The 24257-nt window shown below is 39.6% G+C and overlaps 1 protein-coding gene and 1 pseudogene across 2 annotated transcripts in view; one reads left to right on the top strand and one right to left on the bottom strand.

Annotated features, from left to right (window-relative positions):
- CALCR (calcitonin receptor) overlaps positions 1-24257 on the bottom strand; it is a 64824-nt gene that overhangs the window by 5743 nt on the left and 34824 nt on the right. Inside the window, exons 7-11 of the mRNA XM_081244624.1 lie at positions 12946-13099; positions 6811-6871; positions 6664-6730; positions 4205-4423; positions 1738-1779 (exon numbers count right to left, since the gene is read on the bottom strand). Coding sequence (XP_081100750.1) covers positions 1738-1779; positions 4205-4423; positions 6664-6730; positions 6811-6871; positions 12946-13099 — 543 coding nt within the window. The remainder of the gene's footprint in view (positions 1-1737; positions 1780-4204; positions 4424-6663; positions 6731-6810; positions 6872-12945; positions 13100-24257) is intronic.
- On the top strand, positions 10914-11702 carry LOC308622904 (ragulator complex protein LAMTOR3-like; annotated as a pseudogene). The gene has a single exon. The product of its transcript is annotated as a ragulator complex protein LAMTOR3-like (transcript).

The following is a 24257-nucleotide window of genomic DNA, read 5'->3' as shown; positions in this document are numbered from 1 at the left end:
TGTGTTATTAGAAATGTCACACTGGTACGTTTCCCCCAGTAACATGATATTAACTAAAACGGGGATGGTTTCTTTACTTCCAAAAGCAGAGATAACATACTTGAATTAGAGACTTTAAATTGTTAGGAGCACCTCTGGGCTTGCTTTCTATGCCTGCCACTTCAAAGACGGCATCATGGATAAGACACAATCAGTATTGAGGTATTTTTACAAATGCATGCAAGCCTTTCATGTTTTCAAGGTATGCCCTTCCTGAACCTGATTTTTATATTAGCCCTATATCGATATTATTTTAGATGAAAACATTTATTTTGTATGCCACCTGAGCCAACTCAAAAGGCAGGGATATTAATTCACAGAAATTGATATAAAGATGGGGTGACCTAAGCCCTATTTATTTATTAGTTTTTACTGTTCTTAAAAGACACTTTAACAGCTGGTAACAGAAGGATGTCTTTTCATTTCTATCCCAGACTTTCAGTATAGTCCCTAGCAATAGTGAATGCACAGTATATTTTTGTTCGATTAAGGAAAGAGTTGATGGATGGATGAATGAATGAAGGAATAAAATGTATCAATTAAAAGGGAGAGCAGGGGCAACCATCTTGCAGTTTTGGGGTTGGAGAGGAGCAAGAGGTTTTAGAGCTGCACAGTATTACAGGTGCTCACTGAATATTATTTAACTGAAAAAATAAAGACTGGAAAATCCATTAAATATCAATTAATAATGGTTAGAAAATCATTCTTATTACTAACTAGAAAATAATACATTGATCTTTTAACAAAATGTGATTTGCCTTGGTATAAAATTATTAATAGGAATTAATTTAAAATTATCACAAATACTTTTATATTAAAAGTTATGAGGTGTATAAGTCAAGAAAGTGTACTAACGAAACTTCAGGAAGGAGTCATAGACATAATGCCGTGCAGTGGAAGATTTAGTCCATTTAATTGGAAATCAGGAATTCTGGGTTCTAGTCCTGGTTATAAACTATGATTGTGACATTGGGCAAGTCACGTGATCTTTCCGGAGTTTAGATTTCTCACCTGAAAAATGAGGGAGCTTTCAAATCATGTTCTTTAAAGCCCTGGAAGTGCTTAGGTACAAATTTAAGCAGCTGCACTTTAGTTTTACAAATTGGGCTCCCAGGCAAGATATCATTGGAAGAAAGGGAACTCTGGCTAAAAAAACCCTTAAAACACTGGCCATGTGGATCTCTAGATTTTACTGATCTAAATATGCAGATAAAAAATTACTTATTCCCTTTTGAGTCTTAACTCCAGGGTGATTTTCAAAATGTTGAATAAGTGGTATGACACTGGCATCAAGCAACTGGAAAAGAAGTCAGTGAACCAGGACAAACTGGCTGGATATTGGTTCTGCCCTAGTGAGGAGTTGGGTCTTCCAAAGGGGATGGGGATGTGACTTAGATTCTATGGGAATCCAAAATAGCTTTCACTGTTGCTGCTCAGGGTGCTGACCAGCTTAAGGTATAATCCAAGGAAATGAGAATTTAGCTACCTGTCTGGATAATATCTTCAGTTGTACCACACAAAAACACAGGTAAGATTCAACTTGCAGTAGTGGAAAAAAATATGATCCAGCTAGTCATGAAACCCTGTAAGGTCAACTGTAGAAGTGAGAGCAAATGAAAAGTGCACAGAGGCCCTTTGGAGACTGTAAAGTGCTGGCTTTATATAAACGAGTGACGGTATTACATGTAACACACTTACCTCGTGGTTGCAGAAGCAGTAAATGACGGCAACAAAGAATCCCTAAAAAGAGGAGGAAAAATAGAGTTGAAATTATTTTTGTGTGCATTGTGTTGTTTAGTAATCAATATAAACAGACAACCTGGAGAGGAACATTTCACTACGGCAATAGCAAGTCAAGGCTCGATGAAAGTTACTACCACTCATGTTCAGTGCTTCACTACAAGAATATTCTATTAGAAATGCCTTTTTCTCGTTAGGATTCTATTTGGCTAAAAAGACTACTCTCGTCAATCTGGTTAATATATTACGGCCTTTAACATGGAGATTTATAGCAGAATATGCTGGTTACAGGGGATTTGAAAAGAATCTTTGTACCTAAAAAACTTAAAAACTGAGATCTTGTAGCATTTAGTAGAGAAAACTTTTGCAAGCACAAGTGTCACAGTCAGTGCATGGCTGTGGGCCTGACTGTGCCCTGTGTCCTCATGGTGAACTAGTGCAGTACTCTTCCCACAGCCAAGTCCATCTCTCCAATAAGGACGTGGACTAAGTAACTTCTGAGGTTCCGGTCACTACTCAGAAGATTCCTTGTGTCCAAGCTTTAACTGCCTATAGAAATGGCGAAAATAATAGATCAGATTATTAAAATAATTCCTAAACTTAATTTTAAGCCCTATTAATCTTGACCTCTTTCTTCACATTAAGCCTCAGCAGTAGAAAATAAAACTACTTGGACATGAATAATTGAGACAGCAAAACTCTGGCCTAAGAGCCTGTAGCAGACTCACTTCTGCCTTAGGACACACCATGTCCCACCCCTTGCTTTCAAAGTACCTCACACTGTGCCTTCAACGAGGCTTTGGATCTGAAGCAAAGTGAACGGAAACAAAGCAGCCACTCTCCACCCCTGTGTGGCAGACATGGGACCACCTGGGACGACCCCCAAGAGGCTGCTCCATTCTCTCCCACATGAGAAGAGACCTGGATACATTTCCCTATGTAGTCACTGAACTGTCAAAGATGGATTCCTGACATCCCTCTGACAGATGGAGGGGGACAGAGCAGGAGGCGTGGATGCTCTGTGCAAATTCATTACAGCTCCTGGAAAAACAATTCAATGCGTGTGTATGAAAGGAGGGTCTGAAAATTACTGTATGGGAGACAGAGTATATGCGTGGGTGGGGCCAGCTGAAGGTCCTGGGAGTAATGGGAAAGCAGAAGCTACAAAGTGCTCACAAAACCTGGTTTCCTTCACAGTTTTGGCTGTTAGCTTGGAGGCTGTAAGTTATGAGATTTTAGGTCAGCTTTAGAGTTATATCTCCTGACTTTGCCACTAACCAGAAAAGTCCATTTCCTTATCTGTAATAGGCATGAGAATACTTACCTCACACATGAAGTGCTACAGTACATATTAGTGAATGGTAGCTATAATTATGATGATTTCTGATGGACAACGTGACAGTGTCAGCCATACCCATTCTCTGTGGTCTTCCTGACATTGTAGGGATGGCTAAAATATAGGTATTCTAAGTTTCTGACCTCTCTAATCAGAGCCAAGGCAATGAAGTGAAGTGACTGGAAACTGGCTTCCAGTTTAAGAGGGATATAGATTCCAGCTCGGGGTCCAGTGTTGGCATTTCACACTGATAGAAACATCTGCTTCTCTGCCCTGTGTTTTCATGGCATTAGCGACTATACTGATAATAATCCAGGTTGGAAAGCCAAGTGGCATTGGTTACATTGGTCTTCAACAGTCCCCTCAGAAAAGCAAAACCAAATGTGGCCCTCAGATGCTGGGGAGGGGAAGGAAAGGTCAAAAGCACTGTGGGAGGGACTTCCCTGGTGGTGCAGTGGTTAAGAATCCGCCTGCCAATGCAGGGGGACACGGGTTCAAGCCCTGGTCCTGGAAGATCCCACATGCCTCAGAGCAACTGAGCCCTTGTGCCACAACTGCTGAGCCTGCGCTCTAGAGCCCATGAGTCACAACTACTGAGCCTGAGTGCCACAACTACTGAATCCCGTGTGCCTAGAGCCCGTGCTCTGCAACAAGAGAAGCCACCGCAATGAGAAGCCTGCACATCTCAATGAAGAGTAGCCTCTGCTCACCGCAAGTAGAGAAAGCCTGCCCACAGCAATGAAGACCCAACGCAGCCATAAATAAATAAATGAATGAATAAGTGAATGAATGAATGAATAAAAAAAGCACTGTGGGAGTAGCTCTGCAGTGGGTCAGTCTCTGGACAAATATATTTGTTTTCTAAAGATGTATTCTCAAAGCTCATACCTCCTATATCCTGTCTCCTTGCCCAATTTTAAGATTCAAAACATGGGAAAGCAGGAATTGAGAGAGACAGAGAAGGTAACAAATGTTGCCTTCCGGGTAACACGTGTTCTAAAGGGTCATCCTCATCTCAGAGGAGCCCCAGAAAACTGTGGGCCCTGCACCAACTAGCTGAGTGAGTGGTTGAAAAAGTGCTTTCCCTACCTGGAAGTGAATCAGAGAGTGCATCACGTAGTCGTAGATCCTTCCAAGCACTGGGTGGGAAGGTCTCCAGGGAAGGACGACGAACTGGACCCCCAGCAGGGGCACCAGGATCAGAGTGGCCCTCACCGCCTTCAGGTACATGTGCGATTCCTCCTCCTGGGATTCCTTCATTTTCTTCACAAGCACCCGGACGATGTTGAGCAAAAAGAAGAAGTTGATCTGCAAAGATATGATCGTTCTGAGCAAATTCTCCAGGTCAGCACCCCTGAAGGACACCACTTCCCTCAGTTCTTGTTTATCCAGTGTGGGGAGCAGATAGCACCTACACGGGACACAAGTGACTGCCTGAGAGGTAATATAATCGGCTCCGTGTTACGAGAACACGGAGCATCAGTAGAGCCAAATACTCTTTTCAGACGTGAATTAACATTTCCCCCCCTTTTCCCTATATGAGAAAATAATCTCCTGTATATGTAAGTATATTAGGTTCAACTCTAAGGAAGGTATTTTATTCTTTATTTAGGTTTTTATAATTTTTACAAAGGAAGTCATAAATGACACTTTTAGATTTCTCTTATCTTTTCATTATGAAGATTTTTCCCTTAGGCAGGACTACTTAAAGTAAAATGAGGGCTGAAAAATTTATCTGTAAAGCTTATGCAGTGGAGAAAGCTAACCCAGACTTCTTTTTTTCTAATAACACTTTTCAAAAGAAATCACTTCATTGAGGTATAATGTACGTTCAATAAAATGGAGATTTTAAGTTTACATTTGGGAAGTTTAGACAAATGTATGTACCTGTGTAACAACCACTCCAAACAAGAGAAGAGCATTTCCATCACCCCAGAAAGTCCCCTCTTGCCCCTTTGCAGTCAACAACTCCCAGACCCCACCTCCAGCAACTGCTGATTCCTATCATCACAGAAATGGAATAATACATGGTGTGTATTCTTTTGTGTCTGGTTTCTTTGGTTTAACATACTATCTGTGGGATTCATTTGTATTGTGTGTATTAGCATTTCATTGATTTTTACTGCTGAGTAGTACTGCATTATATAAATAATACATATACATAATTTGTTTATTCATTCTCCTGTTTATGGAAATTGGAATGGTTTCCAAAATTTGACTATTATGAATAAGCATGCTGTGAATACTTGTATACAAGTCTTTGTGTGGGCATGTTTTCATTTCACTTGAATAAGTGTCTAGGAGTGGAATGGCCTGTTCATATGGTAAGTGTATGTTTAACTTTGAGAAACTGCCAAACTGTTTTCCAAAGAGGTGGCTTCATGTTACATTCCCTCCAGCATTATATGAGAATTCCAGTTGCTCTTTACCCTTGCCAACACTTGGTACAGTCACTTTTTAATATCAGCCATTCTAGTGGATCACAAATTACTTTTGGCTGTAAAGATTAGTTTTAAAACCAAGGTTGTTTTTAAAATTTAATTGATCATTTATTTAAAAATAATTAGAATAATTCTTCTACCTGGAATAGAAATAAATGTTATTACCCCAAAAATTCAAGAAAGGAAAGAGACCTTTAATAAACATTGAATTCTTATGGGGTGTTGTGTAAATATTCAAGACCCATGTTATTAGGTCCTTGTGAGCGCAGTTGAACTAGTAAGCACACCACTACTCTGAAAAATGGCAAAAGAAATTGAATTTGCATTGGAAAGGCCAGGAAAGTTAGGAAACAGCCCGGGTGATAACCCAATTTGATCAGTTACTAATGGATGCTTCTTCAATGCAGGAGCAGAATATGGTCTATGACTCCGACTGTTTTTATTTTTCTTACTCTTACCTGAAGAAAACACTATCTTTGAGGTTAATGGGGAAAATAATATCTAAATTTTAAATTTGATGGTTCTGATGATGGCCAACATACAGTAAACCATGGGTGGAAATAAAGAGCTTGCATATAGATTCGGACAGTCATATTTTCTCCTGGCCCAACTTCTTACTAGTCATGTGATCTTAAGTGAGTTTACTTGAGTCTTTGGGTCTAGTTTTCCTAATGAGTAAAATGTCTCAATGTATCCACTTGGAAGGTCTGCTGTTAGTAACAGCATGGCAAGGTATGTGAAGTGCCTGAAATGCTTTAAGTGCATGTTCAGTAGTAGTTATGATGATGGCTCATGGACCAAAGGTGAAATGGAAGATGGTTTCGTTTGGCAAAGCCCAGGGAAAAATGCTGCAGGGGGACTTTGTGGTCTTTCGCTTTCTTATCAGCAACATCTTTACCTTTGGTCTTTAACTAGGAGAATTTATAAGTTGTTGGGAAAAAAAAAACATCTATATTGTTGCTATGGCTTGTATAGAAATGAGCTTATGCCCCTCTACCCAATTATAGTAAGTAAAAATCATTTTTAAAAAGACTCAAATCAAATTGTTCTTATTATAGATTATCACTAAATTAACTGTTAATAATGGATTTAAAAAGCATTTCTCACCACTAATGCCCCCATGACAGGACCATGGATGATGTAAAGCAGGTTGGTGTCCACACTCAGCCAGCAACTAAAAGAAAAGAGGAGGGAATACATCAATACAATTGCATTTTATTTACAAATACGTTAACTAAGAACCACAATACTTACTTGTCATTGAATAGCAGTGCCCTTGCGATAGCATGGGCAGTGGTTGGCACCAGCGGGAGCCCTAAAATGTGAAAAAGTACAAAAGCTATAACTACAGTTTTATAAAAATTGTAGTTTACTTTCAAGAATAGTGGCAAATTTAATGTCTTGTCAACATATTGCCCTGATGTTTTTGTGCAGATTATCTTTGGTCAAACCAGGTAAAAATGCTCTTAGAACATCATGGGCTGTCAGAGAGTTTGGTTAACAGCATCCAAATAATTAAAAGCCTTTCACAAATTATCCAGTGTGGTAGGTACATTATTACTCTCACTATGACCATAATACCATTGTTATGCCTATGTTGATGATGATGACTATTAATTGAGACCAGAAAGCTTTTCATTGTGTGTGAACTGGGCTCTCTTACCCAGGGGAGGTGGGTTGTCCTGAAGGGAAGGGACCTGAGATGGCATATGAAAGCCATAGTCCGATTGCTCCAAAGACTTCTTGGTGCTCTCAGTATTTCTTCCAGGCTTTTTGTTTTTCTGTTTATATCATGTGCATTGATCCTATTTTCTTTCAACAAGAACACTTGAGAGTAGCTAGTACATACCCTACCCTCTGTAAGTTCTGGCTCCAGGACCTTTTTTTAAAGCAGCTCAGAATCTACTTCCCTGAGTAAACCTGAAGTACTAGTCAAAAACAACTTTGAGTTTATAAATGGAACGATGGAGATAGCTGCTGGCGATGCGTCCTGTCAGTCTGAGTCTTTTAAAAATCAACCTTTATTCTATAAAAGTAATCTAGAGTAAAGCTGTAACTTTTGTAAAAAAAAAAAAAAAAAAAAAAACTTCCTCAGATACACCCGTGCACAATAGAAAATTGATTTGGTTGACACATTTGTAGACAGTTTTTAAAACTATTATCAATTAAGAAATGTGTCTCAGAAGTGAATCAGACATCCACACTTCTATTTTCTGTGAATTATATGCAAAAAGAGTTTTCACCAAAGAACCATCTCAGCTTCTTAACCCATGAAGCATATAATTCAAAATAGGACCATCAAATGTTTGACTTCGAAGAATTTTGAGTCTATTTAACACAAAACCTGATTGTGTTTTATTCACAGCAGTTCTAACACCCACTCAGGTTTAGAATCAGAAATTCACTCTCTGACTTTACTTTGAAATACAAATTTTAGAATTAGACAGCAAGAGAGGCAATATGGAGACTTCACTCCCACCTTGTCATTTTGTAGAAAGGAAAATGTGATTCTTACTTAATACAGAGAAGAGTATAGACCCGTATCTGTTAATTTCTAGGGCTCTTCACCTGCCTGTAGCCATGATGTCACTTCTTACAGTTTATTTTTTCTTTCCTTTTCCTCTTCTTCCAGGCTTCAAGCGTTATAACAACCTTTTCCGCCCACTAAAGATGGTCAGAGTAAGAATAATCCTCTCTCCCCAGTATTCTTCTTCAGGAGTGCTGGATAAATTCTACTTGTTCATTATAAAAGTCCATGGGTGGGGGAGTTCCTTCTTTGATTTATAACAATGGGAGAAACAGCAAGGTGAAGAATCAATCTGAAGAGGATTGTAAAATGATTTTTCTGAGAACTAAACTTCAGTGTTTGAAGTTGCTTCGATTTGAGAGAAATTGACCAGTAAGCTGTCCAGTGCAGACTTTTAAGGAAGTAACTACTAAAAGAAGCCTTTTTTCATTTTCTGTTGGGGGGAAGTTCACCACCAGATACTTTTCACCCAGAGGGTGATGTTCATACTGTCTCTTATAATTCTTTGAGATGGACTGGGTAATATTACAGCTGAAATGAATGGATGAGATGTACATCACCTGCAAACAAAGCTAGGTCTCAGGACGTAGCTTTCTTGGGTCAAATTTTCTGCTGTCCCACTTTCAAAGTCTTTTCAAAACATAGGTTACACCTTATTTCATGGCATTGGACCTAAATTTTAGGACCCATTGTACTGTTTTGGTGTGAAAAAAATTTCAAAAGGACAATAAAAATATCCACTAGAAATTTCTTCTTCTCTGCTCTATTAAATTCTTTAAAGTTTCTGTGAAACTATTTTCGTTGAGAATTTATTTTGGTTGTAATTTTACTTGTTTTCCTCCCATCCAAAGATAATGCTTGCCTGAAGCTGTAAGAGAAGGCTATTGCTTTAAAAGAAGTCATCACAGCTGTCTTACAATTTTGTTCTCAGAATTGAGATTTGGTACTGTGATTTTTGAATGGTAAAGAGTTTGGTGGAATTTTAGTGTGTGCAGGAGTGGAGAAAGATAGATTTAGCCCAAGCATGTTAAAAAAATACATTTTAGAACTATACTTGTTGACTATCTTTCTAAACATCTATGGAAATTTAAATCCTTCTCATTCTTTTAAATGGACGATTCTGTGCTTACCTTACTGAATGTGATGTTCCTTAGGATTCTGCTTGAATCATTCTGATAAAGTTTTAAGTATTCTCTGATTAAGATATCCCATAAATATTTTACTTATTTTCATTACCTTCTTTTTGATACAACAGCTTGTTCTTTTTTCCTTTGAATTGTAACACACATGTACATGTGTGTTAAGCAGATGTCTTCAAAGAGCTGACTACGATGATGCTGAAAGTTTTATAACGAATTCACAATGCATCAGTATGGAAAAAGCAGTATAAATTGCTCCTTCCAGGGTGCTCTCATCTCTGCTGAATGTCACAAGCAAGAATAAATTTGCAGCCTTTTCCTTCCATGAGAAATTTTCTGAGTGTGGCAGACACATGTTTTTAAATAGTCAAAATTGGTACAAGAAGTATGCCATACATTTTACTTCAAAGGAAATAAGTAAACTAGATCAGACAGAAATGGTGTCTGTGGCGGGGGGCCAGGGGGAGATGTTATTTTCAGGTTTTCAGTTTGAAGGCATCTGACCAGTAGCAATCATTATTATTGTGATAATCAGAATTGCTATTGGGGGGAATTAAATTGTAGCTAGTTGATTCCTGGCATGACCAGTTTCAGAAGACTAGAGATCACTGGGGGGTATGTATGAAGCTGAGAAGGGCAGGGAAAGGAAAGAGGGGCTTCTTGTGGAAGGCAGGGACTAAGAGAAAAAACAACAAAAAACAAGTTTGATTGTATGCTGGCCTCTTTTGAGGACAGGGAAAAACAGGAGGACCTAGCACCTGATGTGGGATGGGCAGGATAGTCACAAGCTTGATTTCTAACCTTCCTGGATGGTTAAAAAAATCCAGGATGCTGGGCTGTTGCCAAGGTACAGCCCTCTTAGTAGCCCCACTGCATTTTGGCTCTTGACTTCCATGAGATACTCTAGAGTGTGAGAATTTCTCTTTCTGATTAAATTAGAATATCTTATTATCTGTTACTTACAACCAAAGAGCTGTAGCATCATCCGTTCAACTTTGAGGCAACCCAAATATCTGCCCTATTGACCCACCATTAAAGGATTATCCCATTGGGTTTGGGTAATATATTGATACTTGGTTAAACTCCATGTGTTCCTATGAGGGAGGGTTGACAAGTAAATGAATATTGCGTAGGGCCATCCCTGGCATAAATCGTGGAGAAGACTTTGGGCTGCTTACATGACTTCCCTGAGGCATTTCTATACAGTTGGTAACAATATCTGTTGGGCAGGGGTTTAACTACAGAGCGTGATGTTTTCAGAAAGCCCTCGGATTATCCTCCCTCCTCATGAAATCTTGCCTCTTATGGATATTTTAGGGGCTCCCCCAAATGCTGCATTAAAAGTCAGGCTTAGCTGAAGGCATTCCACAGCTTGTGCTCCAAGAGTCATAGTCACCCTGTCAGTGGAGAGTAAGGGCAGCCCTTGGCTCTATAGACAGTGTGGAATGGCCCTTGGGATCCTCCTCCACTATGGAAGTTTCACTGAATGTGTTTTTGTCCCAGAGCTTTTTCCCTCTCACTGCCTTACTATCTGTCTGCTTCCCTTCCAGCAGTGGAGCTGTTCTTTTAGCAGCCCTCGGGGAAAGGGAACAATTCTAGAGAGTCCCCAAGGACCTCAGCACCCTACCTTAGTCAGTTTGTACAGAAGTAGCCACACCTCACAAATCATGTGACAGTGGCTTTTAGAGGAAGCTGTCTCAGAAGCTGTCCTCTTAAGTGACAGCTCAGAGGAGCAGGCAGCCCAGAAACCCAGGCGTGGAGGTTGATCCTGCCAGAGAAAGGGGTTCATGATGGCGGATGACCTACAACGATTCCTGTATAAAAAATTACCACATGTTGAGGGGCTCCATGCTATTGTTGTATCAGATAGAGGTGGAGTGCCTTTCATTAAAGTGGCCAATGATAATGCTCCAGAGCATGCTTTGAGACCTGGTTTCTTGTCTACTTTTGCCCTTGCAACAGACCAAGGGAGCAAACTTGGATTTTCAAAAAATAAAAGTATTACCTGTTACTATAACACCTGCCAGGTTGGTTCAATGCAATCGTTTACCTTTGGTGGTGAGTTTCATAGCCAGCAGCAATGCTAGTATAGGACTAATCGTCAGCCTAGAAAAGGAACTTGCTCCATTATTTGAAGAATTGAGACAAGTTGTGGAAGTTTCTTAATCTGGCAGTGGTTTCTATGTATACCTTATTTTCATTATATCAGACAGTGTCAATCCAGCAATCTTTAAACTACAGCAACACTTTTATCCGTGTACTCAAGAAAGGGCCCCTTTTTCCACCTTACACTAGAGAAAGAGCCTATAGATAGAATTTATGGACAGATTGATTGTTATTTTTTCTTGTGTAGGGCCTTTTCTTATTTGAGAGATCTGGGGATTCCACAGAAATGGTTCAGTCTATCACAGCTCCTATGGAGTTAATCCAGTCACCAAATATGCATGAGATTCTATTCGGTGGCTCAGAATCAAAATGATACTTTGATCCACTTCAGCCATGAAGTGCTCTCTATTGTACAATATGCCAGGCCTGCAGAATGAAGCAGACTCTTTTTATTGTGAATGGTGAGAACATATTTTTCTTCATATTATTTTCTTTGCATTGAGTGTGAGGAAGATAAAATGGCTTAGTAAAAGTAATAAAATCAGTACAATCACTAACTTTCCTTTGTATATATTATTTTGCAGTATAGGTGAGTATTACTAACTGATTTGATTCTTCTCAGAGGGTGCTGCTCTTTAATGGAAATGAAAATGATAGCTAATCGTTTTTTCTTCTATTCTGCTTTCTATAACCAGTGTTTTTTAATGTTTGTGTATTCTTTATAAAATTTAGATGTGATTCATTATTGAATTGTTTCCAATATTGGTATGTATGTAAACATGGTAGTATAGCCCTTTTTTTCATACTTGAGTATAAATAAAATAGTATTTTTAAAAGTACAGTTTGAGCACTACATAGCATTTTTTCCCCCAGACTGTTTTTAAATGTTTAAAGGCTACAATTAACTTAATTCACTCTTTCAACCACATGAATAAGTGACTGTTTCTCGTCTGGTTTGGAGACTGTTTCACCTAACATAAACTATCAATTGGAAAATAAACCTCATCCATGAGCCTTAAAAAAAAAAAAAAGAAGAAGTAGCCACACTTCAAACAGTCCCACCATAAGCTTTTCAAAGCCATTGCCATGCACTGTGAGGTCAGGTAGGTTCTACTTGGAGGCCCATGTGGTTATGTCTATTGCTTAGCTGGACTCCACTTCCTGAACCTTCACTAGAGGAGTCCTGCTGATGGATTGACAGGAAGGAACACTCTTGAGGAAGGGAAGTGGGTCCAGGGTAGGGGAGTACAGAATTCAAAATGTGAAATTCTCCTTTGCTCTACAAACAGGTGATAAATAAAACTGAAGGGGGTCTAATCAGATCTCTCAATCAGCGCATGTTTTCAGTCCATCTGTTAGCTGGGTTTGTTTCCTGAGGACATTCTCATAGTCATACCTCTCCTTCACTGCACTCACCCTCCCGCTATCACAGTCCATGTGAACTTGTTAAAAAGCTTCTACCAAGTTCTCCTGGAGACTGAACTCCTGCCAGCACCTGTGTCCCGTCTCTCCTCAAAGGACCTCAGCCCCTGCCTGCTCTCTGACCAAGACTAGAAGACTGTGAATATACAGACAGAGGTAAAGGTGGCTCAAAACTCAGCTGCAGAAAATACATACCCCAGCCCAGGACATAATACCACCACATGCGTTGTCCCTCAGCAAACACAGACACCACGATGAGTGTGTGAAGATAGACCCCTTCGCAGAGCATCCAGAAATAGTTGCAGGACATCATGTACTGGTGAAAAAAGTGCAAAATCTTGCAGATCGGCTGTTGGAAAGAAATGGAGATACTCAGTGGAAGACACCTGTAACAATTTGGCCGAGAACAGAGGGTGAACGTGAGAATGAGCCAAAGTATCTGCATTCAGCCTGAAAGGCAGTTTCCCCAAATGTCTATCAATGTGTCACCCTCTAGATTCGGAAATCAGAGTAATAGTTCATAGGTTATTAGTATTACATGTAAACAAACAGCCAACAAGGGCAATGGAAGCCTAGTCTCCCAAATGTTCTTTTCTCATTACATCCTGGTTACTTATATAGTCTAGACAGGTTTATTTTTCCTGTAGTGTGTCTGAGACCCATAATTTTTGATAGCATCCAAGGATTTGTCCCACAACTTTTAGGGCCCCTTTTCTATGGCCAGTGAGGAGAATAACACAGAAATTGTTAATGCTCTCCTGAAGTTCACTGATCTACTAGTGATGTTTACTTAGCAGTAAAAGAGGAGAGAACCAGGTGGTTCATTTCTCATATATGAGCCAGGAGCTATGCTGAGCCCAACTGATGTGATTTTACTTTCATAAGGGAGCCTTAGTTTCTATATGGGGGTCCATGTGTTTGGGACACAGAAGGATGGAAACCTCGCTTGGTACTCGGTACTGATGTGGGATCCACATTTCTGGAGCAATCAAGATTAACTACATATTGTCTGTACAGAAATAATTATTGCTTAAACTACATAACAGAACACCCTAAATAGTTTCCTTGTCACCTCTAGAGTAGGGCTTGTCATCTTGGCACTATCGATGTTTTGGACTGGATACTTTTTGTCGTGGGGCTGTCCTGTGTGTTGATGGGTGTTTAGCAATATTCCTGACCTCTATCCCCTAGACGCCAGTAGCATCCTCTACCCAGTCATAACAATCAAAAATATTTCCAGACGTTACCAGATGTCCCCTGGAGAGGAAAATGTCCCTGGTTGAGGAACACTACCCTAAGGTATTTAGCTGTGCTTGACTCCCTCTAACAACAACAAAAATAAGAACAATTTAGCATGCAAGACTTTACATATTAGGGATGATTATTTGCATTATTATTTTATCAAATGCTCTGCTTTACATTTTGAATCTGACTGGATTTCAGGCCTTCTTTTTTACAAAGCAAATTAGCCAGAAAGTGACTTTCAGTATTGCAGTAACCTTTTCAGGACCACTTATTTCTATTCAATGCATAGCAATAGTAATTCATTTACTGGGAATCTGATGCACTGAGTCCTTTCAGAACTCATTGAACGTAAGAAGCAGCCAGCTGGGTCCATGAGAAGGCAGATAGTATATTTTCAGAGATAGAATCAACCTCTGATTCTGACCAAAGTGGAACAGTAGTGCAGATAATTCAAAACATCAGGTAATCTAAAAGTAATTTATATTGGCTTACAAAGGCACTGACTTTATCTGATTACCTTCCTAATTGGCATTATTTAATATTATTATTAGTTAGCTAAGCAAATACTTGCTATGTGCACATGACAAACAAGTAAAATAAGAAATTCAGTTGATACTCTGGATTCATTTTAAAGACTACTCTTACTTGAAAACCCTATTCCTTCTGGATCAAGAGGTCCAGAGCAGAAGCTTTGGTGGCTGCCATTTGTAGAGGAAGGGATAAGAAGGGGGCAAAGATGATGGCCCAGGGAAAAGCTGGGGCTCTGTGTCATCCAAAGCAGCTTTGACTTCACATTTTATATGCAGCCAATCCTCATTATTCACTGTAGTTATGTTCTATATGGCTAGATACAGTAGCATAATAAGGAAAAAATTGTGAGATGTTTTGCTTTTGTTGGGCTTTAAAAAATTTGGCAAGGGAGAATTCAAAATAACAACCAACTATTTCTTTTTTTTTTTTGCATTACGTGGGCTTCTCACTGCTGTGGCCTCTCCCGTTGCGGAGCACAGGCCGTGGACGCGCAGGCCCAGCAGCCATGGCTCACAGGCCTGGCCGCCCTGCGGCATGTGGGATCTTCCCAGACCGGGGCACGAACCCGTGTCCCCTGCATCGGCAGGCGGACTCTCAACCACTGCGCCACCAGGGAAGCCCACAACCAACTATTTCTTAAAGGACATTCTGCTAGAGTTTGGTTAAACACATGTTATTATTTAAGATCCTTTGATTTTTCAAAATGGTGGCTAAATTTCATGAAGAAACTATGCTTATTTTTTTGTGTGTTCAATCCTGGACTAGGCCCTAGAATTGCGAAGACAAAGTTCAGTGCTTGCAATTGAGAAAGTCATCTTCTGGAGGGGAGATGAATACAGAAATACATAAATGCAGCCATGCACAATGACTTCTGAAACAGGTGATTTCTGTAATCAACATTAATACCATTAAAAATTCTTTTTTCAGGTACATAGCAAAGCCTGGCACCTAGATCATAGCAAATAAATGAATCAAACTAATGGGGTTTGTGTTATTAACATTAAATAATCCATTCAATTTGTGAGAAAATTAACAAGGAATGAACTAGTAGATTCTGCCAAAGTTGAACGAATTATTAAGCGTTGTCAAGCATTCTGCTCTTCCTCCAATTTTTGCATTATTTGGGGGCTGCTATACAGACTAATTTATAGCAAAAGAGGTGGCTAACTATAAATTTACTTCTCGAATTTGCATGAACAATATTGTAGCAAAATGAAGAGTATGCTAGGAGGGTCTCTCTTTGTTTACTGGGGGCTATCAGAAGCATGTTTGAAAACTTATGGCAAACAGTTAAAACCACATCCTCCACTATACAAATATATTAATAAATAACTAAAAATATTGAAAAATTAGTTTGAAATGGCCTAAAGCGTACTAACTCCATAATACTTTGTACCGAATCAAAGCTGCCAAGTTTATTTCTGCTAAATCTTGTTTTAAAGCAGAAATAAACTTTGGTGTAGGTTCTGGTGATCTCCAGCACTGTGTCTATAGGTTGTTCTGCCTCTGTTTCAGTGGTGTATATTATCATTCCACCTCATGTGGGCATACACTTTTGGGGAATGGAGGTTGCAACTCCATTATCTTCCCTGAACTGCTTAGAACTGGAGTGGGAAATACTGTGGAGAGAAACTACTATTGTTTGTCTATAAAAGTGAATGGATCCAATGAGACTGATATTTGATTAGGTCAGTAATTTTCCCAGCTCTCTTTTGAAGTGTGAGAGTGATTTTGATACACAGAGAACTAGAAAGGACACATGGCTTACCTTTTTCCTCTCCATTCCTTCATACATCTTACAAGCTTGAAATGCCCTTTCATCTACCACTTGAAATTAAACTCTAAAGGGTGTGGACATGGGCTATTGAAAGGAGTTCTTGAAAGCAGTGATGTAATAATGAAGCTCTCCAAAAATATCCAGTTCAAATATAAATAATGAGAAAGTTTATAGTAGTGCTTTTTCAAATTTTAGCATGCATCAGAATCACTGGGAGAGCTTGTTAAAACACAGACTGTGGGTCCCATTAGCAGAGATTCTGATTCAGAAGATCTAGCATGGGGTGGTAGATTCTGCATTTCTAAGTTAAGTACCGAGTGATGCTGATGCTATTGGACAATGGGGCACACTTTGAATAGGTTTAGGGTACAGAGGGAGTTTACTCAGTACCTGACTCCCGTTTTGGTTACTTGCTGGCCTTCCAGGACCTATAACTCTAACCATCAAAGAGCACAAGCCTCTTGTTCCAGTAGACTCACAATGCAATGAGAAATGTCCTGAATTTGATTCACATGTATACTAAAACTTCATGAGGAGGAATTACAGAAATGTTTGTCAAGATGCCAGTGCAGTTGATAAACCAAAGGGCAAAAGGCTTTCATTTCAACTTGAAAACTGTCAACTTGTACAGTCTTTAAAGCTAGTTGAATGAAGGAGAAAAATCCCCCAGTCAGAAAGTCAGCATTAACTTTGTAGGAAACTACTGCAGTCCTTCTCTAGAGAAATTTAAAGATATAACGTTTTCAATTAAATGTGAGTCTGTCATGCAATCCTGGGCTGATTTCTGATAAAGCCTCAGAGAAAATAATTTTGAATCTGTGCAACTGTAGTCACGATTGGGTGTGTTTAGAAAAAAAAAAAAAAAAAACACTGGAGAAAAAAGTCCCATTTGAGATAAATACACTAGAAAATGATCCAGAAATTGGCAAAGGAAATACTCCGGAAGTGTTCAGGAAACAAAGCCAGAGAAAACAGAAAACATGATGGGGGGGGGGGGGAAGCCTGTTAGAAATGTGGCAGGGGAATAAAAATTAACAGCTTGCCATACTCACGGGTCTTTGCCTACATGCTGTATTGAGGATATTATCACTCTTCACTGGGGATTTTCAAGCCATGACTGAATGAGTTTTACATGCTCAGGCTTAGGCCACAGCCCTTTTTGGTTATTTGTGATCTAAAACCTCTGAGTATGTGCATTCTGCTTTCACACTTAGTCCTTTTAGATTTAAGCAGTATTTTACACATGCTCTGAGTTTCCACACCTCCCATGGTGTGTTAACACAGAAATGGAACTGAGTACCACAGTTAGAAAATGATGAGTGCTTAAGTCCATGACAATGGTAACAACTCTAGTATAAATAATAATAGCTAGGGGCTTCCCTGGTGGCACAGTGGTTGAAAGTCCGCCTGCCGATGCAGGAGACGCAGGTTCGTGCCCCAGTCCGGGAAGATCCCACATGCCGTGGAGTGGCTGGGCCCGTGAGCCATGGCTGCTGAGCCTGCACGTCCGGAGCCTGTGCTCCGCAACGGGAGAGGCCACAACAGTGAGAGGCCCGCGTACCGCAAAAAAAAAAAAAAAAAAAAAATCCATGCTGTGGGTGGATTTATAAATAATAATAGCTAACATTTGAGAGTTCTGACTCTTAAATGGATTTATGGATCTTAAGTATATTGGTTCATTTAATCCTCACAAGCAACTCTTTGAGAAAGGTACTATTATTATTGATATCTCTATCAAGAAAGTGAAGCACAGTGAGGTTAAGTAACTTGCTCAAGATTAATCTGTAAGTAGAAGAGCTGGGATCTGAGATCCTGCAGTTCAGCGAGAACAATCCTGTAGTATTTGGAGCAATCTGCCTGAACACAGCTAATATCAAATTGATTATTGCTCCAAAACTTTCTAATAATTAACCAACATACCCAAGGGAGTGTACAAAACTTCTAGTAACTCAACTGAAAGTTTTTTGAGAATGAAAACAAATCTATAAGAAGTGCTGCATGACATTCATAACAGCTTTCTCAAAGCAAGGGAAACAAGCTGCAAATGTTGAGATGAAGACGCACTACATAAACCATACCACAAGATACCATTTGTAGGTGACTAATTTCTCGTGCAGAGGTATCACCCAGACTGGTCAGGTGAGAGAAACTGGAGATTGGGTTGATGTTTATAGCCATTTTAGGAATACTTCTTCAAATCCATATGGAAACGTGGGTGATCATAAATAATAAATTTTAAAAGGAATAAAGAAATCCTCTACACTTTTCTGTACCATATGATCTTGGTTAAAAGACCATTTATTGGCTTTGAAATGTAAGTAAAGTGAAATAGCATAAACGACCAGGGTAAGATACCTCAATTCATTACCGTGTCTTGGCATTATTCTCTCTGCACTGTCCCTCAAATCCATCATACTTTTCATTCTCAATCTAATGTCTTTCATAGGCTACCAAAATGGATAATTCCAATACCGTTTTATCTGCCATTTGATCTCTCATCTCAAAAACTCTGCTATCGCTGTCACCTCCCTCACATTTACATGCTCTCCCTCCCACCAGCCTCCTCTGGGCTAGGTGGGAGGAGTCAAGTTTCCACCCGTGGTTTCATCAGTTTCTAGTGCCTCACTTCTGAGCATCCATTCCAAGCTGATCTTCCTGTGACTAAGATGACGTTCTGACATAGCCTATTGGCTCAACTGTCCTGAACAAGTGAGACTTAGAAGAAATTCACTTTGGTTTTCAGAACTTGGGACTCATTTGACTTTACTTATATAAGAGGCTATAGAAAATGTGACCCAATTGTTTTGGCTTTTGAGGTAAATGCTCAGGTTCCCAGTAAAAACTAATCTCACTGTGTTGTCCCTTTCAGACTCAGATAAAAAGTTCAGAGAGACATTTCTTTCTAGAAAATGACTAGTATGCTGCCAGCTTCCTTTAGATGCAGCAAGAACAATGCTTTTAATTCTACCTCCTAACTCTCTACATGAAGATCATCAAATAAGCAGACAGAACAAGAAAATGAAATTTTAGATATTATAGAAATGAAATGTTCAAATGACACAAATGACAATGGGCAATTTTCACATCACTCAATAAACTGAGGATTTATTCAGCCCTTATTTATTCGATGAGTTATTTTGAGTTTAACTTAAAAAAAAAAAGTTGTGTGAAGGAATAAGATTCTCACCCTTGGTTTTACAGGAGAGAATCTGCCCAACCAAAAAACTTTCAAGGGAAGAGACTGACTACTTTGATGGGAAAGGGACCATAAACCCACTGGGATTCCTGCTGAGGAGTGAGAACACTGTTTTCTTTTGCCCCCAACAAAATAAACCCTTACAGAAGTAGTGTGAAAGCACTGGGATAATGCAGCCTCCTTTTACAAGAAATAACTTTCTTTTTAATATATCCCCTTGGGCACTGGGAAGGAAAATATTTTTACCTCTTAACTACTGATTCAGTGACCTGAGAATTGGGTCAAAATGGAAAAAAAACAACCCACAATTCTGTCTTTAGTTTGCTTAAGAAAGAAAGTCTTTTAAAATTATATATTCTTTTTTATATAGAAAATTATGTATTCTTTTTTATAGAAAAGAGACATATGCTTGAATCACAGATAGATGGAGTGCTGATGGATGTGCTTTAGTTTATGACTTTGGTTATGTTTTTCATGTTAATTGCAATTTCAATAAATATTTATAGACTGAAAATGTCTAATATCTTCCCTTTTTCAAAAATTTCTTCTGCTAATTTTTTTTGTCTGTCTCTTCTTTCTTGGGTTTTTCTTTATTATCTCCACTTTTCTTGGCTAGGGAGGACCTTAATCTAGTGTTTTCTGGAATGTCAGTTTTTCAAGAAAAATGCAGCATTTCATATAATTTATTTAGAGTAATTGATTTTAGAGTATCTGATTTTGCACATGACTTAGTAATACGTTGATGACATGACTCTCAATATTTGGATGTTATTTTCTCTGTCTTTTTAAAGGTGGGGAATTTTATTGCTGGGAAAGATGGGGTTTTTCTAGTTAAACCTGGTTAAACCTTTCCTAGTTCTTGTTTATCCCCTGGGTATTCAAATATATTACAACAGTTCTTTTATTCTTAATGCCTGCATTTGTAGTTCCAACTGCAATTTACTTTAATAGTCATTTGGATAGGAAAAGATCCTCAAGAAATTAGACTTCTATGATAGCATTTATGACAGAATATGCATTTTCAAGATAAGGTACAATACAAAGTTTAAGACCTATGTCTCTCTTGGAAATAGTAAATAAGCAGTTTCAATGATGAATAACATACAAGATATATCTACCTGAGAGTTCTTTCCTACTTTCTTTTTTTTTTTTTTTTTGCGGTACACGGGCCTCTCACTGCTGTGGCCTCTCCCATTGCGGAGCACAGGCTCCGGACACGCAGGCTCAGCGGCCATGGCTCACGGGCCCAGCCGCTCCGTGGCATGTGGGGTCTTCCCGGACCAGGGCACGAACCCGTGTCCCCTGCATTGGCAGGCGGACTCTCAACCACTGCGCCACCAGGAAAGACCCCTACCCTTTCTTGAACTAATTTTGCCTGCCTAGAGAGAGCAGTCCTGTGTTGTATGTGGAGGATTAGATAAGAGATGTACCAAAATCTCACTGGAAAACAAAGACTGTTCAAACAGAGAAAGTACTAACAACAAATGTCCTAGTTTTTTTCCTATGGGCCAGTTGTATGCTTCACAATTTACAAACGTCAATTAATTTTTGTCGTTGTGGTCTTTGGTTTTTAGCCTATGCTATTTATATGTATTTGGTGAAAGGCACATGTTTCCAAATTCTGTCCTATGGAAGAAAACAGACATTTGGAAATGTGGAAGAGGGCGAAGTGTGCTCACACACGCCCCGTTTTCCACTGTAAGTGGGCTGTGATTGGTGGCTTATTCTCATTTGAATCTCAGAGGAAAGGAGACTTCTCATTCAGGCACACAGAGCAAAACCAGACTTTTTTCTCCTTTGTTTTCCACTAAAAAAGAGACATACACACACTTTGAAATAGGTAGATAAATGACTGAGTCTCACATATATAGTTGCAAGACGTAGGCAGCTGTTTCTATGTGAGGCTGGGCATATTCCTAGGGATTGTGAAGAGAATGTCATAAATAGATATTTCCCCCAAATGATATGAATTTAGTTCAGCCTGAAGACTAAAATTTGAGTTTGGGGTGCTCAATAAACACTTGATTGACTGGATGAAGTTCTACCTTTCAAGAGTTTTATAGTTTTTTCCTAGGAAGTTTGCTCTTGCATAGCTAAAAAAAAAAAAAAAAAAAAAAAAACCTAAGTCTGTTAGGTTAAAAATATATTGATTAGGAGAACCCGGTGTTAGTCATGCCATAAAGATAAACTTCTTTTCAGTTTTTCAAACTTATGTCACCTTGAGAATGCCTAATGTGAGAGAGCCACCCTCCCATCTCCATATCCAGAAGAAAGCTTCCTATTAATTTCTCTGACTCCCCTCTGCTCACATTCTCCCAGGGAATCAGCTGCTTTGTGGCTAAGCCAGGTCCCTAGATACCTGCTTACAGGCTTTATTAAAGGTTTCGAGGCAATAGGGGAGCTGGAAGGCAGAGCTGAGCTGGCTGCTTGGTGGCTAGGAGGCAGCCTGTGTGCTGTGACTGCCAGAGTACCTAGGAATGTCTGTCCCTAAAGTACCTATGAAAGTGAAAACATCTGTCAATGATAACTTACCTGTCTAAGAAAACGAATAGAGTAACAGATTGGTTGGGAAAGTCATGTGCAGGGACCTAGGGAGCTAGCCACAGGGCAAGGGTTAGCAGTTACCTTGTGAGCAATCGTTTGCAATATCACGCTCTTGGGAATTTTTAAAAGCTTTATGCTTCTTTGGGACTCTGGGACAACCCCTTGGAAGTAAGGGCAGTTTTTATTACTCTCATTTGATGGATAAGGTTAAATGGCTTCTACAATTTAATAGTGAACTCAGAAAAAGTCCTGAATGTATACTATATTTCAGGAGGATAACAGGTTTAGTATGATCTCATAATGGATGAAAAGCCCCCATTACCCTACATCCAGAGGGTGGGCTGGAGGCATGACATGTGGGTGTGAGACCCCGCACAAGAGAGATGGGAGAGAGTCTATTCAAGAATGACAAGACCTCTGCTCCCAGGTTGGTGGGCTGATTGTTCAATAACTAAAGTGCCATTTCCTGGCCTACTTTGTACAGATAGTAATTTTCTCAGGGTTTTCATATTTAATGGGAAATGGGATGCCCCAAATTTGAGTTTTCTTTGCTGAGATATTCTTGGTTAATGGCTTCTACACCTGTTTTAATCTTAGTGGGAGTCAGCTTCTCTAATGAAATGGAGTGTGCTTGTCTAATTATGGAGAACCATTACTTTGAAATGGCTGAGCCAATATCTTTAAGAACAATCTTCCTAAGGAAAGAAATCAAGATAATCAAGAGCACCATGTGGTACAGAGGAGAGAGGATGGGCTTCTGCGTGGGACAGGTCTGGGTTTGAATCTATCTATCTAACTATCCACGGTGGGTAGGACAACTATCTACGTCTAACTATCCACGGTGTGTAGGACACGTGCCTCCACTGAGCCTCCATTTACTCAGTTAATAATGAGGAGATGGCAGGACAGGAATAAAGATGCAGATGCAGAGAATGGACTTGGGACATGGGGAGGGGGAAGGGTAAGCTGGGACGAAGTGAGAGAGTGGCATGGACATATGTACACTACCAAATGTAAAACAGATAGCTAGTGGGAAGCAGCTGCATAGCACAGGGAGATCAGCTCGGTGCTTTGTGACCACCTAGAGGGGTGGGATAGGGAGGGTGGGAGGGAGACGCAAGAGGGAGGAGATATGGGGATATATGTATATGTATAGCTGATTCACTTTGTTATAAAGCAGAAACTAACACACCATTGTAAAGCAATTATACGCCAATAAAGATGTAAAAAAAATAATGGGGAGAATATCCACCCTTCGCTGGGGTCTTGTGAGGATTAAGTGAAATGAGATTACTTTTCTTAAAATCGGTTGACATGAAAGACGAAAACTCATCAAGGTAAACCCATTCTGCACCTAAGACACGACTCTCTCAATAACAGATGCCATGGTTTTAAAAGATGGATCACAATGCCTTTCTGGATGTATTCACACTGCAAAAATTATTAGCACTGTGGATCCATTAGAAGCCAAATTAAGCTGCTTTCCCATGCCATGCCACTGTCATGCAGGATGCACGCTCTGGGCAGATTTCACGCATTTTTGTCATTGGGTTGGCAGAGCTGTCAAATGCCAGTTTTGAAAGATGAGGCTATCTACAGATGCTTGCATAACACAGTTAAGCAGAGAAACAAAAATGAAAATATCCCTTGGCCATTCACTGTGTGCTGGATAACTTCTGTTTGTGCTTTCAAATGCACTCTCTACCCAGCTCCTGGGCCTGGAGAAGTTGCTCTGCACATCTCCTTCAGGGCTTCCTCGCCCTCTGGTTTCTGGTTGAGCTCAGTTAATGGGGGCCATTAACAGAGATTGGGAGATGACAGTGCCTGAACTAGGGACATTTAAATCTTTTTTCTAAGTCATGCAAACATAGAACACGATAAAATTTATATGAATCACTCGAGTAAATGCATAGCTACTTGCAGCTGAAGTGACTGGCCCAAGACCAGCTTGGCACCAGAATGTGTTACACCTGTAACCCATTAGTGACACACTGGGGCCACTGCAAAGCACTGCTTTAGTACACCTAGTATATGTGCTCAGTGAACTTCCCATAGATGTTAATAAATTATTGATTAGTCATGAAAATTCATTATTTACGGTATGATTCTTATTGGGCTATAACTTTATTATTCCCAGCCCTTTACTATAGTATATAACCATTACTTCCAATAATTACACAGAAATGATGTGCCTTGTTAAATGCAAAACTCAAC

This window comes from Mesoplodon bidens (genome assembly GCF_964165515.1).
Source record: "Mesoplodon bidens genome assembly, chromosome: 9".
In the NCBI taxonomy this organism is placed as follows: Eukaryota; Metazoa; Chordata; class Mammalia; order Artiodactyla; family Ziphiidae; genus Mesoplodon; species Mesoplodon bidens.
Note: the sequence above shows the minus strand (reverse complement) of the source record. Positions and strands in the feature narration are given on the sequence as shown.